Raw genomic sequence first — 20,993 nt, 5'->3', positions numbered from 1 at the left:
CTGATAAGGTAAACTAAAACACCAGCTATCAAACTAAACAAAAGATTTATGCTGGGTTTTACAAATAGTCGATTTTTATTCACTTGGTAATTTAAACAATTAAAATAAGAATGCAAAAGAATAGTAGGCAACCAATCATAGAGGGAAATATATTTTTTTTCCGATATATATATGAAAGTACACAACATTCAACCTTTAATAATGTTTCTGATATCCTAAAGAAGGTCTTAACAGCCCCTGCAAAAATAGAACAATCTTCACACTCTTTCCTCTATGGATACTTTTTTTGTAGCATTTTCAGCAGTTTTTCACAACCAACAATACAAAATAAATGATTTCGGTTGTATTTCGGGACAAGAATTGGAGCTTGGGATGGAAACATCCCAAATAGGATGGTGGGAAGGTGTCATGGTGGTGGAATTGATGTTTGAATATTAAACGTCATCAAATCTTGTGAACTACCTTATAAAATTAATTTTCGTTAAAAATTCAGTATTTCCAGCCTTAGCATCTATTAAGCACTTTCTGTATACAAAGCATTCTCCGTCTGTCTCTTTGACACATGTGTATACATACACACACACACACACACACACACACACACACACACACACTTGCACTTTCTTGAGGTCCAGGTTTATTTTTAGGCTGGGTACCCCAGCTCTAGCATCTGGGAAAGTTTCCTGCCGACTCAAAGAAGACCCCTGCATAATTGATTAGAGAGACTTTACAAAGCTCTGATTTCTTTTGAACCAGAAAATAAAAAGGAAAAAAAGTGGGGGGGGGCTGGAGCGATAGCACAGCGGGGAGGGCGTTTGCCTTGCCAGCGACCCGAATTTGATTCCCAGCATCCCATAGGGTCCCCCAAGCACCACCAGGAGTAATTCCTGAGCATTGCCAGGTGTGAACCCTCCCCCCCACCCAAAAAAAAAAAAAAAAACCAACAAACCAATCCTCTTCAAGAATCCTGATTTGTCCCCATCCTGCCCTTGGCTCCGCAGGGCTGCAGAGGGTGAGTGGGTGAGGGACCCTAAGAGACGGAGCCTCTGGCCCACTCAGTCTCTGCCCACTCAGTGGGGGCTGGCACTGAGCCCTCTTCCATCCCTGCAAACGGGGGCAGAAGATCAAAATAAGTACCAGGCAGGAGGTTTTCTCCATGGCTTGGAGGCCAGCCGCACACACTAAGGGAAAAGGCAGCTCAGATAGAGAAGGGAGCACCAAATACAGGGTGCTGGGAGGATCCTCCCAGGATGGGAGAAGCATGCTGAAAGTAGACTATAGACCGAACAGGGTTGCCACTCAATGCCTCTTTTGCAAACCACAGCACCCAAAAGGAGAGAGAACAGAGGGGAATGCCCTGCCACAGAGGCAGGGTGGGATGGGGGGGATGGGGGGTGGGAGGGATACTGGGATCCGTGGTGGTGGGAAATGGGCACTGGTGGAAGGATGGGTACTCGATCATTGTATAACTGAAACCCAAGCACAAAAATTTGTAAGTCTACAACTATACCCCATGGTGTTTCACTAATAAATTTTTTTTTAAAAATGGGGGCACGGGGCTAGAGAGATAACACAGCAGGTAGAGTGTTTGCCTTGCACGCGGCCGACCTGGGTTCGATTCCCAGCATCCCATAGGGTCCTCTGAGGACCGCCAGGAGTGACTCCTGAGTGCAGAGCCAGGAGAAACCCCTGTGCATTGCCAGGTGTGACCCAAAAAGCAAATAAAAAAAATGAGGGCAGAAGAGCCAACAACACATCGGTTTAATAGTCTTAAGGGCTCAATGGGGCCCTACCAGTGAGGACACTGGCCAAACTGTCCAGAGAAGCCTCCAAGCATAGCTAACCCAGCTTCCTGCCTGCAACCTCCCGCTCTCCTTCTTCATGCAACTCAATTTCTTTCTTTTCTTTTCTTTTCTTTTCTTTTCTTTTCTTTTCTTTTCTTTTCTTCCCCCCCCCCCCAACTTGGGCCTTTTCCAAGAGGAGTATGTCAAATACCCAAAGAATGTTCTCCTTCAGTATGTGTTATGTTTGGGGGACAGAATCGTGTTTACTTTTCAGGGGGATGATGAAGATCTTTTCAAACCCCAAACCAAGATGTGGTCTGAGCATCTGAAAACCCCAAAGGGGCCCAACTTTTTTGTTCCTTCAGGCATCCAGCCCGATGTCATTCCATTTTCTTTTCTTTTTTCTTTATTTTTTTTCTTTTTGGGTCACACCCGGTGATGCACAGGGGTTACCCCTGGCTCTGCACTCAGGAATCACTCCTGGTGGTGCTCGAGGGACCCTATGGGATGTTGGGAATCGAACCCGGGTCAGTCGCATGCAAGGCAAACGCCCTCCCCGCTGTGCTATCACTCCAGCACCTCGTTCCATTTTCATGAACAAAATATTTCTCTCCAACTGACCATCCCTCTCCCTGCATTAACCCTTGGGATACCACATAGGGAATTCAAGTAAAGGGAGAAGGTTCCCATTAAAGTAGCACTGTGGCACTGTCCTCCTGTTGTTCATCGATTGGCTCGAGCGGGCACCAGTAATGTCTCCATGGTGAGGCTTGTTGTGACTGTGTTTGGCATAACGAAGATGCCACGGGTAGCTTGCCAGGCTCTGCCGTGCGGGTGGGACACTCTCGGTAGCTTACCGAGCTCTCTGAGAGGGGCGGAGGAATCGAACCCCGGTCGGCCGCGTGCAGGGCAAACGCCCTACCTGCTGTGCTATCGCTCAAGCTCCCAGCCTTGGATTTTCACTGTCCAGTGCTTCATGTCAAAAGCCTTCTGGGGTCTTGCTCTTAGCCCGTTTTTCGGTCTCCATCCTTCTGAAGGCAAATAGCCTGATCCAGCTGAACATGGTTCATGATTCCCTGCATATATCTGTCAACTGTTTCTGAAAATTCATTCATGCCAGTCCCACACCATGACCCCCTCCCCAAAATGTTCACCTCCCAAATTCTAGAATCTGTCATTGCCAAATAAATTGAGGTCCTTTGGCTCTGTGAACAGATTTCTGCATCCTTGATGGATGTGCAACCTTTGGGAACAGATTTCTGCATCCCTGATGGATGTGCAACCTTTTGGAACAGATTTCTGCATCCTTGATGGATGTGCAACAATTAAAAGTAAATCCCACACCTTCTTTGCTATCCAACCATGCCTTCCCATGTCCTGGGCTCATGTTCGTATGTATTGACCTCCACACCCCATCAGCCATGGATTCTATTGTCTGTTGGGTTTTGTCCCTCATGAAGAATCTAAGTTCTTTTAGAATACTTCATTTATTTTGTAAATGAACGAACCTACAATCTTTAATCGGGGGATGGGGGCCACACCTGGCAATGATCAGGGGTTACCTGGCTCTCCACTCAAAAATAACTCCTCCTGGAGGTGTTCTGGGGACCCTATGGGATGCCAGGGATCGAACCCAGGTCAGCGTCATGCAAGGCAAGCACTCTCCCTGCTGTGCTATCGCTCCAGCCCCAAGAACCTAGTCTTTCGTTGTCCATTGTTACAGGGAAAATATCCTGATGTTTCTGGGCACTGGAATCAACTCTGGGATGTTAGTAATATATCAGGTCTCAGCATAAGAATATTTAAAAGGCTGCTTGATCCTGATGTGTGTAAAACTTGTGAGGCCCAGGGGCTGGAGCGATAGCACAGCGGGGAGGGCGTTGGTCTTGCACGCGGTAGACCTGGGTTCGATCCCCAGCATCCCATATGGTCCCCCAAGCACCGCCAGGAGTGATTCCTGAGTGCAGAGCCGAGAGTCAGCCCTGAGCATCGCCGGGTGTGTCCTCAAAAGCAAAAACAACAAAACCCTTCAAGGGGCTGGAGTGACAGCACAGTGGGGAGGGCGTTGGTCTTGCACGCGGTAGACCTGGGTTCGATCCCCGGCATCCCATAGGGTCCCTTGAGCACCGCCAGGAGTGGTTTCTGAGTGCAGAGCCAGGAGTCAGCCCTGAGCATCGCCGGGTGGGACCCAAAAAGCAAAAATAATAATAATAATAATAATAATAATAATAATAATAATAGGGCCTGGAGCGATAGCACAGTGGGGAGGGCATTGACCTTGCATGCGGCCCACCCAGGTTCGATTCCCAGCATCCCATAGGATCCCCTGAGCACTGCCAGGAGTAATTCCTGAGTGCATGAGCCAGAAGGAACCCCTGTGCATCACCGGGTGTGAGCCCTTCCCCCCCCCCAAAAAAATTGTGAGGCCTGCGCTCACTGCTGATCTTTACATACTCAGGTAGAGTCCCTCAGACATGACAATGAACACACTGAAAACCCCAGGTATGTGGCTTTTGTGACCTCAAGGCTTGTGCAGTGTCGGAATGGGTGACCTCCACTCAGTCCCTGTTTACCCGAGATCCCAGCACCATTTAAAACTCAGTAACAACCACGGTCCAGAGACGGACAAATCTCACAGAGACCCACAAATTGTATCATCCTCTCCAAGACCTCAGAATACCTGCAACTTGTTCGAGTTTTTATACTCCACTCCACAAGACAGCTTGGGTGTTGGCGAGGGTGTCTAAAGGTGGCAGGAAGCTGTTAAGGTGATAGGATTGGTGTTGAAATACTGAATCTGGTAAATGACTGTGAACTGTGTCACTGTGTCACTGCCATCCCGTTGTTCATCGACTTATTTGAGTGGGTGCCAGTAACGTCTCCCTTCGTCCCAGCCCTGAGATTTTCACAGCCTCTCCTTACTCGTCCTTCCCAATGCTGCCATATTGGAGGCTCTTTTAGGGTCAGGGGAATGAGGCCCGTTATGGTTACTGTTTTTGGCATCTCGAATATGTCATAGGTAGCTTGCCAGGCTCTGCCGTACTGTGAACTACTTTATTAAAATAAAATAAAATTGAGGAAAAAAAGTATGAGGCCTGAAGCAACTAGGCTATAATGATGGAGCAAATGTTGAGTCGCTGAGACCAAGTATTTAACTGAGGAATTGGTAACATCTCACTCCTGCTGGGCTCACCAACGCCTCCAAGTTGCAAGTCCCATTAATCAAATCAAACTCATTTGGTCAATGCTCCCTCTTCCGACCTTCCTTCTATCTAACTGTTTGCTCTAAGAGATGATCAGGGCCGACCTTCTGAGAAAATCATTTTCTCGTCAAGAATGGCTGGCTGTTTAGAAATTTAGAGATTATACAAGTCCCAAGACTGAACTCCAGGGGGCTGGAGTGATATCACAGTGGGTAGGGCGTTTGCCTTGGACACGGCCGACCAGGGTTTGATTCCCAGCATCCCATAGGGTCCCCCAAGCACCACCAGGAGTGATTCCTGAGCCCATGGACCAGGAGTAATCCCTGGTCATCGCTGGGTGTGACCCAAAAAAAGCAAAAATAAATAAATAAATAAGTTGTTTTAAAAAAGTAAAAATTTAAAAAAAAAAAGACTGAACCCCAACCAATTGCCCACGAATGACTCTTCAATCCAGCCTCAGTTTCCCTGACTGCCAAAAAAGAGGCTGAGTGACTCCTTCTCAAACATTATCCTGGCCTGGGGCTGGAGCGATAGCACAGCGGGGAGGGCGTTTGCCTTGCACGCGGCTGACCCGGGTTCGATTCCCAGCATCCCATATGGTCCCCTGACCACCACCAGGGATGACTCCTGAGTGCAGAGCCAGGAGTGAGCCCTGTGCATCCCCAGGTGGGACCCAAAAAGAAAAAAAAATTATCCTGGACTTAATCTCATTATCAGTCTCCATCCAGATCACACGGCTGCTTCTCCCGGAAGGGAGCATAAAATGAGGCCCCCATAGGCATGCCACTGGACTCCACACCAGGCTGTTCCACTCAGGGCATCCCAGAGGGGGTGGGTACGGGCCCTCCCCGCCCCAAGGGACCCAGCCCCGGTAGCCGACCTCCACTACCCAACTGCCGCCACACTCCAGGCCACTTTCCACACGCTCGGGCCGAGCCTCACAGATGAGTGAACATATTCCTGGACACATCATAAGACACTCCCTACCCATTTTCCATAATTACCACACCATATATGATGGGGTTCAGACAGTAGGCAACAAAGCATAGAGGAAAACATATAAATATATATATATATATATGCATATATACACAGCACTGTATAGCACGGTCCTCCCATTGTTGATCAATTTGCTCAAGCAGGCCCAGTAACGTCTCCATCGTGAGACTTGTTGTGACTGTGTTTGGCATATCGAATACGTCACGGGGAGCTTGCCAGGCTTTGCCGTGCGGGCGAGATACTCTCAGTAGCTTACCGGGCACTCCGAGAGGGGCGGAGGAATCGAACCTGGCTCGGCCAGGCCGGTGGCTTGCAAGGCAAGCGCCCTAATGCAGTGCTATTGCTCCAGCTCTGCATATATACATATTTTCAGGTAAAGGTAAAGGTAAAGGCCCTCCCGTTGATCATCGATTTGCTCGAGCGGGCCCAGTAACGTCTCCATTGGAGACTTTGTTGTTACTGTGTCTGGCATATCGAATACTCTCGGTAGCTTGCCGGGCTCTCCGAGAGGGGCGGAGGAATCGAACTCGGGTCGGCCATGTTGGCCGCTTGTAAGGCGAACACCCTACCCGCTGTGCTATCGCTCCAGCCCACATATTTTCAGATACATATATATAAAACAGTAACAATGATGGGTCTCATTCTCCTAATCCTGAAAGAGCATTGAAATGGCTCTTTTAAAATCTCAGGGCTAGGAAGAAGGAGACGTTACTGGTGCCTGCTCAAGGAAATCGACGAACAACAGGATGATTGTGATCATGAGATATATATATATATATATATATATATATATATATATATCAAAGCTCACATCACCCGAACTTTGACATGTTAGTGATACCCTATAGAATGTCTTCATGGCTCCTGCCAAAATAGAACCATCTTCACACTGTTTTCTATGGGAACCCTTTTTTTGTAAGCATATTCAGCAGTTCTTCGTAACAGACAATACAAAATCTATCCTTTCGTTTGTGTTTTGGGACAGGGCTTGGGGCTTGGGATGGGAACGTCCTGAATTGGGTGGTGGGAAGGTGTCATGGTGATGGGATTGGTGTTTGAATATTAAATGTCCATCAAATATTGTGAAAGAACTTATAAAATTTTTAAAAATGTAAAAAAAAAATGATCCTGGCCACAGAACCTACTCGAACTCCCATGTGCTTGCAGGTTTTTTTTCCTTGAAAATTCTGAGAACTGGGTTGGGTTTTTTTGTTGTTTTGTATTTGGGGGAGGGAGAGGGGTAGTGGTGGTGCTGGGACCTGAGATTGGTTATTCAATACACACACACACACACACACACACACGCATGCACACACATTTAACTGTGTGTGGGAGGCAGGGGGTGGGGTTGCTCTAGATGGTGTTTTAGGGGGACCTTGCAGTGCAGAGATTCAAACCTGGGTCTCCTCCTCCATGCAAAAGCATGCACTGCTGTCCTCTGTGCTCTCTATCCCTCTCTCTCCATCTCTCTCTGTCTCTCTCTCTCTATCTCTCTGTCTCTGTCTCTGTCTTTGTCTCTCTGTCTCTGTCTCTCTGTCTCTGTCTCTCTGTCTTTGTCTCTCTGTCTCTGTCTCTCTGTCTTTGTCTCTCTCTCTCTCTCTCTCTCTCTCTCTCTCTCTCCACTAAGGACTTTGTTTTTAGCTGAAATCCCCAGGAAATGCAGTTTCCTAAGAGGACAATGCACTGTGGGAAGAAGTGCATCCAGATCAGAATAGTATAAGACTCTGTCCTACTCTGGCTCTAGAAAACAAAGGTACCAATGAATCAGTGATACCTTTCCCCTTTCCAGAGTTTGGTTTGTTTGTTTTTTTTTTTTTTTTGGATTTTGGTGACGCTGAGGGGTTTCTCCTGGCTCTGCACTCAGGAACTACTCTCGGCAGGGTTCAGGGGACTCTGTGGGATGCTGAGGATTGATTGAACATGGGTCGTCTGCATGCAAGGCCAACACCCTCCCCCACTGTGCTATCGCTCCAGACCCACTTTCAGAATTTTAATAGCATAGGGCTAATTGGCAAATTACATCACACACATACACACACACACACACACACACACACACTCACATGCACACAAACACAATCTCACAATTTCACATCACGTTGGAACTACTCCTCTCGGAGAGCCCGGCAAGCTCCCAAGAGTATCTCGCCCGCACGGCAAAGCCTGGCAAGCTCCCCGTGACGTATTCGAGATGCCAAACACAGTCACAACAAGTCTCACAATTTGTTGTGAGACGTTACTGGTGTCCGCTCGAGCAAATCGATGAACAACGGGAGGACAGTACAGTGCAGAGCCAGTTGGTACTACTAAAATGTGTGAGTGAAACATGAGAGCCTGGCAAGCTCCCCGTGATGTATTCAATCTGCCAAAAACAGTAACAATAACGGGTCTCTTTCCCCTGACTCTGAAAGAGCCCCCAATATGGCAGCGTTGGGAAAGACGAGTAAGGAGAGGTGGCTAAAATTTCTCAGGGCTGGGACGAGTGGAGACGATACTGGCACCCACTCGAATAAATCGATGAACAACGGGATGACAGTGATACAGTGATACAGCTGGTACTGCTGATAGAAGGATAATTACAGAGGTTGAGCTGGGCTGTGCTATTTATCCTTGATGTACTGATTTAGGGTAACATTGGTTTGTCCTTTCTGCCGTGCCATAGGGAGCTTAAGTTTATTGAGTTACTCCCATCACAGTGCTCCCATCCCACTGTGTTTACTTATACCTTCTTTCTTTGTGCTCTGTTAAATGGTAAATATTGTTTTTCTCTTCTCCTTAAGTCCTTTGCAGAGTTAATTCAGACCAATGTCCCTTTTGTATAGACACAGGAAGACAGTCAATGCTACGCTTTTGTAACTTGGGAGTTAATGATGACTCTGAATGATGTTTACCTCCTGGACATCTGTTCTCTCGACTTAAGCCTCAGTTGCCCTTACTTCCTAGCACCCCAAAAGCAGGGTCCCGGGATGGCACTGGACGAACCCAGGGCAAGCAGTGAGCTATGTGCTACCGGGGTATCGAAATGGGCCTGGCAAAGCGCCATCATGCTTAACTATAAGTTAAGAGTTTGATCATGGACAAATGCTGTCACGATCCAAAAAGCGATAACTGGATTCGAACCCTGCTAGGGTTAGGAAAGATTAATCTGGCCTGAGTACTGTAGTCTGAGTCTGTGGCAAGATGTTACCAGGAGAGCCGCCCTACAAGCCTCAATGTATTTCTTACTGTGTCCATACAAAAATAACTAACATTAAGAAGTGGACTCAGTGGGGGCTGGAGCGATAGCACAGCGGGTAGGGCATTTACCTTGCACAAAGCTGACCCGGGTTTGATTCCCCTGTCCCTCTCAGAGAGCCCTGCTAGCTACCGAGAATCTCCTGCCCTCTTGGCAGAGCCTGGCAAGCTCCCAATGGCGTCTTTGAGATGTCAAAAACAGTCACAACAAATCTCACCATGGAGACGTTACTGGTGCCCGCTCGAGCAAATCGATGAACAACGGGAGGACAGTGCTTCTATGACCCTGGGTCTCCTGGCCTTCCTCCTGCTAATCATGTCAGGTTAACTTGGGACATTTGGCTGCACTACCCGAGGTGGCTGTGCGAACCATCCATATTGCCACTTTGTCATCTAATCGAATTATTCTCGAATGAAAACTCAGCCCCACAGAAATTGTTCATTCTTCTCCATTAAACTTCAGCATAGAACAATAGCAAGGGAAGACAGGAATTAACATGGAAAGGTCAGTCCTGAAATGATTATATATATATTTTTTAAAGTTTCAAAAAAAGAAACAATAAAAAAAAAATAACAAACCCAGGAAGAATTCATTTCCAAACCCAAGGGACTGAGGAAAGTTGAGTGGAAAACAGGAAATGAAGGGAGGTGAAAAAAAAAAAAAGCTGGAACCAGAAAACCGGAAAGAAGGTATAATAATTGTCACACTCCGTATGATAAATGTGCAAAGGCCACCACTGAGGGTCATCTTGGCTATTTTTGTCAAACGGTGAAAAAAGCCTGGAGGAATCATCCCATTCGCATGCCTGTGTGGTCAACTGAATGTTTGGGGGGCGCCCCGGGGCAATTTTTCCAACTCAGGGCTGGCACCCATTATTAAGTTATGAAATAAATGTCGTGAGTTGCTAACCAGACTCTGTTTCAGATGAGAGGGAGGCCACTGGTATGCCTCCGAGGCTGTTAAGAGTGTTTGGATTGGGAAACTTGGAGGTTTGCACATATTCATAAATAAACACACATATACACACTGGGTTGCCGGGTAGAGTGTTTTGTTTTGTTTTGTTTTTTTTCCCCAGCTCAGGACCAGGGTCAATAGAATGTGAAGCTTTCTGCTGTTTCTGGGAGTCAGCCGGTTTGGCTCTGAAATCCTTCTGGATCATTCGAAAGGATCATCATCCGGACAAGAACTGAGTGTGCAGAGTAGGTAAAGGGAGAGACATGACGACCTCTCAGTATCTGTATTGCAAGCCATAATGTCACGGCAGAGCCTGGCAAGCTCCCCGTGGCGTATTTGAGATGGCAAAAACAGTCGCCACAACGGGCCTCATTCCCCTGACCCTGAAGGAGCCTCCAATACGGCAGCGTTGGGAAGGACGAGTAAGGAGCGGCTGTGAAAATCTCAGGGCTGATGGAACTGGAGCAATGGCACAGCGGGTAGGGTGCTTGCCTTGTACAAGACCATCCCAGGTTCGATTCCCAGTATCCCATATGGTCCCCTGAGCACCACCAGGGGTAATTCCTGAGCACAGAGCCAGGAGTAGCCCCTGTGCATTGCCGGGTGTGACCCAAAAAGCAAAAAAATAAATAAAAAAATAAAATCTCAGGATTGAGATGAATGGAGATGTTACCAGTGCCCGCTCGAGTAAATCGATGAACAACGGGATGACAGTGATACAGTGATACAGTGAATGTCCAAGGAGAGAGAGAAAGAGAGAGAGAGAGAGAAGAAAAAGTGACTGCCATGGAGTATAGGAGGGAAACTGGGGTCATTCATGGTAGGAAATGTGCAGTAGTAATTGCACATTAAAACGTGCAATTTAAACAATTGGGGCTGGAGCAATAGCACAGCAGGGAGAGAGTTTGCTTTGCATGTGGCTGACCCGGGTTCGATTCCCAGCATCCCATCTGGCTCCCCAAGCACTGCCAGGAGTAATTCCTGAGTGCATGAACCAGGAGAAACCCCCTGTGCATTGCTGGGTGTGACCCAAAAAAGAAAAAAATAATGGGGACTTTCCCCTACAGCTATGGTGGGTCTTGGGGCAGAGGAAGATTCTGCAGAGGGGGTTGTAGTGGTGGCATGGGGGAATGTCCACCTGTTTTGCTGGGTACAGAAGTCAAAAGAATAGAAGGCAGGGTGTGTAGATCAATAAGACAGCAGGGAAGAAGCTCGCCTTGCATGTGGCCAACTCAGGTTCCATCCACAGTATCCCACAGTATCCCGAACCCTGCCAGGAGCAATCCCTGAGCACAGAGCCAGGAGTCAGTCCTGAGTACTGCTGGGTGTGGCACCCCTCCAAGCCCCAAATAAATCAATAAACAGGTAAATAAAGGTCCCACATCCAAAAGAACAAAAGCAACCAGTGTTGGCGTGGATGTGGGAGAAAGGGACTCTCCTTCACTGGGGTGGGATGCCGCCTGGGTCAGCCCTTTTAGTAAATAGTATGGACGAGTCTCAAAAAATTAGAAATTGAGCTCCCATTTGACCCAGCAATACCACTCCTGGGAATATATCCCAGAGAGGCAAAAAAGTACAGTTGAAATGACATCTGCACTTGTATGTTCATTGTTGCACTGTTCACAATAGCCAAAATCTGGAAAAAACCCAAGTGCCCGAGAAGATGACTGGTTAAAGAAACTTTGGTACATCTACACAATGGAATACTATGCAGCTGTTAGAAAAGATGAAGTCATGAAATTTGCACACAAGTCATTCTACATGGAAAGTATCATGCTAAGTGAAATGAGTCAGAAAGAGAGGGACAGACATAGAAAGACTGCACTCATCTGGGGAATATAAAGTAACAAAATGGGAGACGAACACCCAAGAATAGTTGAGATAAGTACCAGGAGGTTCGCTCCATGGCTTGGAAGCCAGCAGCACATGCTGGGGGAAAAGGCAGCTCAGATGGAGAAGGGAGCACCAAGTAAAGAGTGTTTGGAGGATTCGCTTGGGATGCAAGGGGCACGCTGAAAGTAGACTCTAGACCAAACACGATGGCCACTCAATGACTCTATTGCAAACCACAACACCCAAAAGGAGAGAGAGCACAAAAGGGAATGCCCTGCCACAAAGGAAGGGTGGGATGGGGGATGGGGGTGGGAGGGATATTGGGACCCGTGGTGGTGGGAAATGGGCACTGGTGGAGGGATGGGTACTCGATCATTGTATAACTGAAACCCAAGCACTCAAGTTTGTAAATCTACAACTGTACCTCATGGTGTTTCGCTAATAAAAATAAAACAAAATAAAATCTGAAAAAAAAAGAGGAATTGGAGTGATAGCACAGCGGGGAAGGCATTTGCCTTGCAGGCGGCTGACCTGGGTTCGATTTCCAGCATCCCATAGGGTCCCCTGAGCACCACCAGGGGTAATTCCTGAGTGCAGAGCCAGGAGTAACCTCTGAGCATCACCGGGTGTGACCCAAAAAGATAAAAAAAAAAGTGAATAAAGGAGGTGGGCCAACACCCTGCCCCCCTCACCTGTAGGGCGAGTCGGGGTCGAAGCAGGTCTTGCTCACGTCCGTCCCGTCGGGGTCGCAACAGTCTCCGTCGTCGAAGTCGTTGGCGATGTTGTTACACTCAGGTTGGCACACGCCGTCCTGGAGTTTCCAGGGCGGGCAGCGGCGGGGCAACAGGCAGTCGCCACCATCGTAGCCCGTGGCCGGGTGGCGGCACTCGGGGTCGCAGCGGCCGTCGCCCACCTGGCGCGGCTCGCAGCGCGCCAGCACCGTGCGCGCGCGCAGCGTGGAGTTCCGCACTCGCAGCTCGTGCAGTTCCCAGGTGATGTTGGCGGGGCCGAAGGCGGCCAGGAGCGCACGGTGCTGTGCGGCCAACTGCCGGGCACCCACGGTGGGCCGGCCACCGCGGTCATCGCACACGTTGACCACCTGGTACCGCACCGTCTTCTGGGTGCGCAGGGCCCCGCGTGCGTTGTACTGACCGATGAGGTCCACGTTGTCGCAGGCCGTGCGCCCGCAGCGCGGGGCGCGCAGCGGGGACACCACCTCGGGCTGCCGAGGGGCCTGCAGGACCTCAAACTGCGGGGACGTGTCCTCCCGGAAGGCTGTCCACTGGCCAGCCGAGGGCTCGAAGCTGCCCGTCAGGACCAACGTGGCCAAATCTTCTTCCCCGGCGCTGGGTCGCTGTGCGTTGGCGCGAAGGTGCTCCTGGGAGCGGGCGGCCGACCACAAGGCCAGCGTGGCCAGGTGGCCGCGGAAGCAGTGGCCACCTTTGGAGCTGTCGCCTCCCAGCACCAGGGCCCGGCAGGTGGCCATGAACGGGCTGTGCAGAGGCCCCGACTGGGCGAAGCTGCTGGCCACTCGGGTGCCGTCCACGTACAGGGCCATTCTCCGGCCGTCGTAAGTGGCCGCCAAGTGTGTCCACTGGCTGGTCGTGGCGCGGTGGGGGCTGAGCAGGACGGTGGCCGCGGGCACGCGGTCAGTGCGCAGGGAGAAGAAGAAACGAGGGTCTCGCTTTCCGTCCTCGGTGCCCGAGCGGATGCCCAGGGCCCAGCCTTTGTCGTTTTCCATGTGGGAACAGTGATCAAACAGCCCTGGGACAGCAGGAAGGAGGCACAGCCAGGGTGGGGGGGGGAGGGGAGAGAGAGAGAGAGAGAGAGAAAGAGAAGAGAGAGAGGGAGAGAGGAGAGAGGGAGAGAGAGAGAAGGATGATGAGTCGAGTGTGGGGTTTCCACAAAGAGTTCAGTGACCCCCCATTCTCCAGTCATTGAGGACCCCAAAACCAGCTTCTCTGCTAAGAATCTGGCCACCAGCCCATGGGAATCGACTCTGAAGTTCTGGTTCACTTAACTCAGTCTGACTTTGGGAGAAGGCAGGAAAGCTCTGAAGCAGAATTTGGGGGACCCAGACGCCGGCCAGACCAGAGTCTTTATCCCACTGGGAATAATATCCCACCTCTAACACTGTCACTGTCGCACTGCCGTCCCGTGGTTCATCGATTTGCTTGAGCGGGCACCAGTAAGGTCTCCATTATGAGACTTGTTGTTACTGTGTTTGGCATATTGAATACGTCACGGGGAGCTTGCCAGGCTCTGCTGTGAGGGCGGGATACTCTCGGTAGCTTGCCGGGCTCTCCGAGAGGGGCGGAGGAATTGAACCCGGGTTGGCCACGTGCCAGGCAAACGCTCTCCCCGCTGTGCTATCGCTCCAGCCCTATCCCAGGAATTTGTAAACTCCTTGGAAAAACAAACAGGCAGAGAAGCAAAATGTCCACCCCAAGGACCACTCTTAAGAAACTAGCAAAGAATCTGGGAAAAACCTGAGTGCCCGAGAACAGATGACTGGTTAAAGAAACTTTGGTACATCTACACAATGGAGTACTATGCAGCTGTTAGAAAAGATGAAGTCATGAAATTTACATACAAGTGGTACTACATGGAAAGTATCATATTAAAAGCAAATGAGTCAGAAAGAGAGGGACAGACATAGAAAGATTGCATTCATCTGGGGAACATAAAGTAACAAAATAGGAGACTAACACCCAAGAATAGCAGAGATTAGTACCAGGAATTTTGCTTCATGGCTTGGAGGCCAGCCACACATGCTAGGGGAAAAGGCAGCTCAGACAGAGAAGGGAGCACCAAATAAAGGGTGTTGGGAGGATCCTCCCAGGATGGGAGAAGCATGCTGAAAGTAGGCTATAGACCGAACATGATTGCCACTCAATGCCTCTTTTGCAAACCACGGCACCCAAAAGGAGAGAGAGAACAAAAGGGAATGCCCTGCCACAGAGACAGGGTGGGACGGGGGGGATGGGGGTGGGAGGGATACTGGGATCCGTGGTGTGGAAAATGGGCACTGGTGGAGGGATGGGTATTCGATCATTGTATAACTGAAACCCAAGCACAAAAATTTGTAAATCTAAACTGTACCTCATGGTGTTTCACTAATAAAAATCTAAAAAAATAAAATAAAATTGTTCTTGGTAAAAAAAAAACTAGCAAAACGTGTTTCCTACGTGATGTTTCCTAGACCGGCATCACTTGGGCTGATAAACTATCACAGATTCTGTTGGCTTATCCCAGACAGCCCCCAAACGGACACACACGACCACGGAGGACGGCAGGAGATGCACACAGGCAGAAGTCTCCATACCTTGGCCCCTGGTCACTGCATCTGCTCTGCTCCTCTTTTGTTTGTCAATAAAGTTTTATTGGGCCGGAGTGATAGTACAGCTTATAAAGCATCTGCCTGGCATACGACCGACCCGGGTTCAAACCCCGGCATCCCATAGGGTCCCCCAAGCACCGCCAGGAGTGATTCCTGAGTGCAGAGCCAGGAGTAATCCCTGTGCATCACTAGATGTGACCCCCCGCAAAAAAGCAAAAATAAATAAATAAATAAAGCTTTATTGACACAGCAATGAGCTGCAGGGCCAGAAACAAGTTTCAATGGTGGAGCAGTTGTAACAGAGATGTCTGGGTCCTCAAAACCAAACTCACCTTGACTCTGTGGGACAGAAGACATTGGTCACCCCTGCTCCAGGCAGCCTGGTGGCCCCCTTAGAAAAGGTGTCTGGGTGGGCCAGAGATATAGTACAGTGGGTAGGGCATCTGCCTGGCAGTCAGTCAAATTAGGTTCAACCCCCGGCATCCCTGAGCACCACCAGGAGTCATTCCGAATGCAGTGCCAGGAGTCAGCCCTGAACATCACTGGGTGTGACCTCAAAACCAAAAAAAAGAAATGGAGTCTCAGGTCACCCCACCTTAGCTGGGTCAGTCTCTGTGCTTGTGCCATGCCACAGCGGTCAAGAAGAGAGGGGTTGGAGCGATAGCACAATGGCATGGCGTTAGCCTTGCACGCGGCCGACCCGGGTTCGATCCTCAGCATCCCATAGGGTCCCCTGAGCACCGCCAGGAGTAATTCCTGAGTGCAGAGCCAGGAGTCAGCCCTAGCATCACAGAGTGTGGCTCCAGTACCAAAAAGGAGAGCGGGAGGGGAAGAGAGAAAGAGAGAGAAAGAGGGAGGGAGGGAGAGAGAGGGGGAGAGAGAGAGGCAGAGAGAGAGGGAAAGAGGGAGGGAGGGAGAGAGGGAGAAAGAGGGAGAGAGAGGGAGGGAGAGAGGGAGGGAGAGAGGGAGGGAGAGAGAGAGAGAGAGAGAGAGAGAGAGAGAGAGAGAGAGAAGAGCAAGGGAAGAACCAGGTGGGGTTCCAGGTTCCAGAACCTGGACACAGTGCCCCCAACTCCCTCCTGCAGTGATGGCAGCGGGCACCTGCCTGATCTCCTTCCTCCCCCACCCCCTCCCCCTCCTCCTTGCGTGCCAGCCCCTCAGGCCTGTAGCCTGGTGTCCTTGGCCCTCCAGAACATTCCACCATCCCACCCAAACCCTATTTTGGAAGAATGTGCGCGTCTGGGGGAAGTCACTGAGTTTCCCATGTTGCTCCAAGTGCAAATTCTTCTGTCTCTGTCTGTCTGTCTGTCTAACACACACACACACACACACACACACACACACACACACACATGCATAGCCCTCCTCCTCAAATGCCCCTGTGCCCTGCGGAATGACAGGCAGGTGGGGACCCCCTGGTGGGTGGAGTCCGGGAGGGGAACAGGTCGAGGCCCCCTGGGACCAGGTCCCACGTGGCGACCCCCAAGGCCCAGCTACCTTGTGCTGGACAACAGCGCCACCTAGTGACATGGACGGGCACAAGCCCTCCCAGTACCCCTGAAGCTGGGCTGACTCTATTGGGAAACCAGAAAGAGTCTGGAGTTTGAACAGGAGAGGGAAGGGGGCTTCTAGGGGGGTCTGGAGGTCAGGAAGACAGTGGGGACCCCCTGCTTGGGGTCCCCATGCCTGAACCCTGAAGGAGGAAAGCTTGGAAAGCAGCCCCCCACTTCCCCGGGCTCACTCCCTTGAGTGTCCCTGGACAGCACCTTGGGGGGTCCCCAGCATCCTTCCTGGGGGACCCTCTGGATACCGCCTGCCCTGAGACCACCAGGTCTGGAGAAGGAGGAAGCACAGCTGGGTGGCCTCGGCAGGCTCTGAGGTTCTGGACACTGTCGCACTGTTGTCCCATGGTTCATCAATTTGCTCGAACGGGCACCAGGAACGTCTCCATGGTGAGAATTGTCGTGACTGTGTTTGGCATCTCAAAGACGCCACAGGGAGCTTGTCAGGCTCTGCGGTGCGGGCAGGATACTCTCGGGAGCTTGCCAGGCTCTCCGAGAGGGACGGAGGAATCGAACCCGGGTCGGCTGCGTGCAAGGCAAATGCCCTACCCGCTGTGCTATCACTCCAGCCCAATAATAATAATAATAACAATAATAATAATAGCATTGTCACACTGTCCTCCCGTTGTTCATCAATTTGCTCGAGCGGGCACCAGTAACATCTCACAACAAATTGTGAGACTTGTTGTGACTCTGTTTGGCATCTCGAATATGCCCCGGGGAGCTTGCCAGGCTCTGCCATGTGGGCGGGATACTCTTGGGAGCTGGCCGAGCTCTCCAAGAGGGGTGGAGGAACCCAGGTCAGCCGCGTGCCAGGCAAATGCCCTCCTCACTGTGCTTTCGTTCTGGGCACTTTGGGGAGTGGGAGGTGGGGGAAATGCGGGGTGGGGGAGGGGTGGACAAGGCAGCAGAGAAAGAGGGGCTTGATGGAGGGAGTCTCAGACCCCTCCAGCACTCCGCGTTTGGGCATCTTTTCCAGGTCAGCACCCCTAAGGCAGGGCTCCCACCCCCCACCACACACACATCCTACTCCTAGGCTCCTCTCTCCAGGAAACACCAGGTCCAGCTGTGGCTTTTGCCAAAGGAGGGACAAGGGGAGACCCGGAGGTCTCCACTGGATGGGCACAATTGTCTACACTGCAAGCACACGGTCCGAAAGGCAGAAGGGGGCAGCCGGAGCAATAGCACAGCGGGGAGGGCATTTGCCTTGCACGCGGCCGACCTGGGTTCGATTCCCAGCATCCCATAGGGTCCCCCGAGCACCGCCAGGAGTGATTCCTGGGTGCATGTGCCAGGAGTAGCCCTTGTGCATCTCAGGGTGTGTCCCAAAAAGGAAAAAAAAAGACAAAGTGATACAAAGTGTCATAGTGTTTTGAAGGTGATACAAAGTATCATGGTGTTTAAAAGGTGATACAAGGGCTGGAGCAATAATACATCAAGGAAGGCGTGTGCCTTGCACGCGGCCAACCCGGGTTCGATTCCCGGCATCCCATAGGGTCCCCCAAGCACCGCCAGGAGTAGTTCCTGAGTGCAGAGCCAGGAGGAACCCCTGAGTATTGCCGAGTGTGACCCAAAAAACAAAAAAATAAAACAAAAAAAAGACGAAGACACACGCAAGTCCAAGGAGGTCCCCTGTCATCCAAAACAAAAGTGGAACAACCAGGGTAGCTGCCTCCCAGAATAGATCTAGCAGAAGAGCATTCAGTCACCCCCAGAATCCCCCCTATAACTGAGTGTAAGAATCACAGTGAGGGGCTGGAACCATAGCACAATGGGGAGGGCGTCTGCCTTGCACGCGGCCGACCTGGGTTCGATTCCCAGCATCCCATAGGATCCCCCGAGCACCGCCAGGAGTGATTCCTGGGTGCATGTGCCAGGAGTAGCCCTTGTGCATCTCAGGGTTGTCCCAAAAAGGAAAAAAAAAGACAAAGTGATACAAAGTCATAGTGTTTTGAAGGTGATACAAAGTATCATAGTGTTTAATGGGTGATACAAAGTATCATGGTGTTTAAAAGGTGATACAAGGGCTGGAGCAATAATACATCAAGGAAGGCGTTTGCCTTGCACGCGGCCAACCCGGGTTCGATTCCCAGCATCCCATAGGGTCCCCTGAGCACCGTTAGGGATAATTCCTCAGTGCAGAGCCAGGAGGAAGCCCTGTGCATCGCTGGGGTGTGACCCAAAGTGAAAAAAATAAAAATAAAAGAACCACAAGTGAGGGACCAGAAGGAGAAGCACAGAGGGAGGGCGTTGGCCTTGCAAGAGGCTGACCCGGGTTCGATTCCCAGCATCCCATAGGGTCCCCCGAGCCCCACTAGGAGAGATCCCTGAGTGAGCTCAGAGCCAGGGATCATCCCTGAGCCCCGCCACTGGCTGTGACTTCAGATCAGAGGGGGAGTCCAGGGCTGGCTGGCACGGAAGCTCCCTACAGCAGCTCAGAGAAAAGCATCCCCCAAAGTGGGCACCTGGGCCCCATTTTTCCCAACAGCTGCTTTCCAGAGAAATGAGCCTCTTGCCCTGGACACAGGAGCTGGGGTCTGCGTCCCTCTTTAAAGAGCGGGTCACCAGTGGGGCGGGAGGGCTGCTAAGCGCTGTCGTGGTCAGAGACCCCCTGCCCCTGAAAGCGATGAAGCCCCGGTCGTGCAAGTAGCCCCCCCAGAACGGTGGAGAAACACCTGCCTCCCCCGGGCATGCCCTGGCCAGCTCTGTCTGGCTTTTTGGGGTTCCGGCCTCTCCCCCTTCCTGCTCCCCGGATCTGAGCCCACCAGAAATGAAGCAAGCCCCCCACCCAGGTGCCTGGGGAGTGTGCTGGACGGTGCAGGGGTGTGGGGGGGAGTATTACCTGCCACGACGGCTGGGCTGTTCTGACCTCCGCTGGGCCTCACCCAGACCTCCACCGTGAACGCTTCCCGGGGGACGCTGGCCAGCGCCTCGGCACGGAGAAGCAGCCTCTCGGGCCTCCCAGAGAAGTACAGGACAGGGACTCCTCCCGGGGGGGCCGTGGGCGCAGACTCGGCCTGCAGTGCTCGTCTCGGCCGTGGGTGGGGTGGCCGGCGAGGGTGGTCTCGCCCCTTCGCCACCGGGCGCTGCCGTCGGCTCTTGGCCCGACCAGTGTCCAGTCCGGGGTCCTTGGGCGCTGACAAGTCCCAGGAGGGGCCACCAGAAAGTGCCTGTCTGCTCAGCGGGGCTGCATAGGGCCTCAGGGAGTCCCGAGGGGTGCTGGGATACACCCCGAAGAGGTGTCCTGCAGGGGCACCTCGGGGACCGTGTCCCCGGCCGCCCAGCCAACAGCCATGGCCTTCAGCTGACCCCTCGCTGCGGGGCTCCCTCTGCACCAAGGACCCTTTGCGTGTCCTGTGGGGCTGGTGGCCGGCGGCCAGGAGTGTCCCCGTGGCCAGCATCCACAGGCTCACCTTCAGGGCCCGGCGGAGAGGCATCCCTGCCTGCCTCTGGCCGCAGCACCCCAAGTCAATTCTCTGGATGCCCCCTGCCACCGGGTGGAGGGTCGGGGGTGGTTGGCAGAGGGCGCTGGGTCCCTCACGGCCGGGCACCCGGCTCTGTCCGACGGGTGGGTGCTCTGGGCGGTGTGGAGGTTGCCGGGCAGACTCCTGGCCCTTAGGTCAGTCCTTGGAAGAAGGAAACTGGGTCTGGCCTGCTGCTCCCTATATTTACGGGCTACTTGCCACCCCCCTTCCTGGTCCACCCCTCCCCTGCACCCCTCCCCTGCTGATAGGAGGGAGGGAGGCAGGCCCCGCCCCTGCCCTGGGCTACCTGCAGCCCGGAGGGGGGGGCTCAGTCTCCCTCAAGCTCTTCCTCCTCTTCCTCCTCCTCCTCCTCCTCCTCCAGCCAAAATGCTTCTCCTCAGAGTCCTCCCTTGCCCCCGACACACAGACCCACCACCAAAATCGCTCTGAGCACCTGCACAGAGAGGTTCAGCCTCTAAGAACAACAGAGAGAATCAGTATGTGTGTGTGTGGGGGGGCATTGGCCTAGCACCGGGCCGACCCGGGTTCGATTCCCAGTATCCCATAGGGTCCCCCTAGAGCGCCACCAGGCCAAGAGTGATTCCTGAGTGCAGAGCCA

The 20,993-nt window shown here is 51.8% G+C and overlaps 1 protein-coding gene across 1 annotated transcript in view; it reads right to left on the bottom strand.

Annotated features, from left to right (window-relative positions):
* PAPPA2 (pappalysin 2) overlaps positions 1–20,347 on the bottom strand; it is an 87,539-nt gene extending 67,192 nt beyond the window's left edge. Inside the window, exons 1-2 of the mRNA XM_056130167.1 lie at positions 19,753–20,347; positions 12,701–13,772 (exon numbers count right to left, since the gene is read on the bottom strand). Of these exons, the coding sequence (XP_055986142.1) occupies positions 12,701–13,772; positions 19,753–20,347 (1,667 nt within the window). The remainder of the gene's footprint in view (positions 1–12,700; positions 13,773–19,752) is intronic.
* Between the last annotated feature and the right edge of the window lie 646 nt (positions 20,348–20,993).

The sequence above is a fragment of the Sorex fumeus genome, unplaced genomic scaffold (genome assembly GCF_029834395.1).
Source record: "Sorex fumeus unplaced genomic scaffold, SorFum_2.1 ptg000074l, whole genome shotgun sequence".
Classification (NCBI taxonomy): domain Eukaryota; kingdom Metazoa; phylum Chordata; class Mammalia; order Eulipotyphla; family Soricidae; genus Sorex; species Sorex fumeus.
Note: the sequence above shows the minus strand (reverse complement) of the source record. Positions and strands in the feature narration are given on the sequence as shown.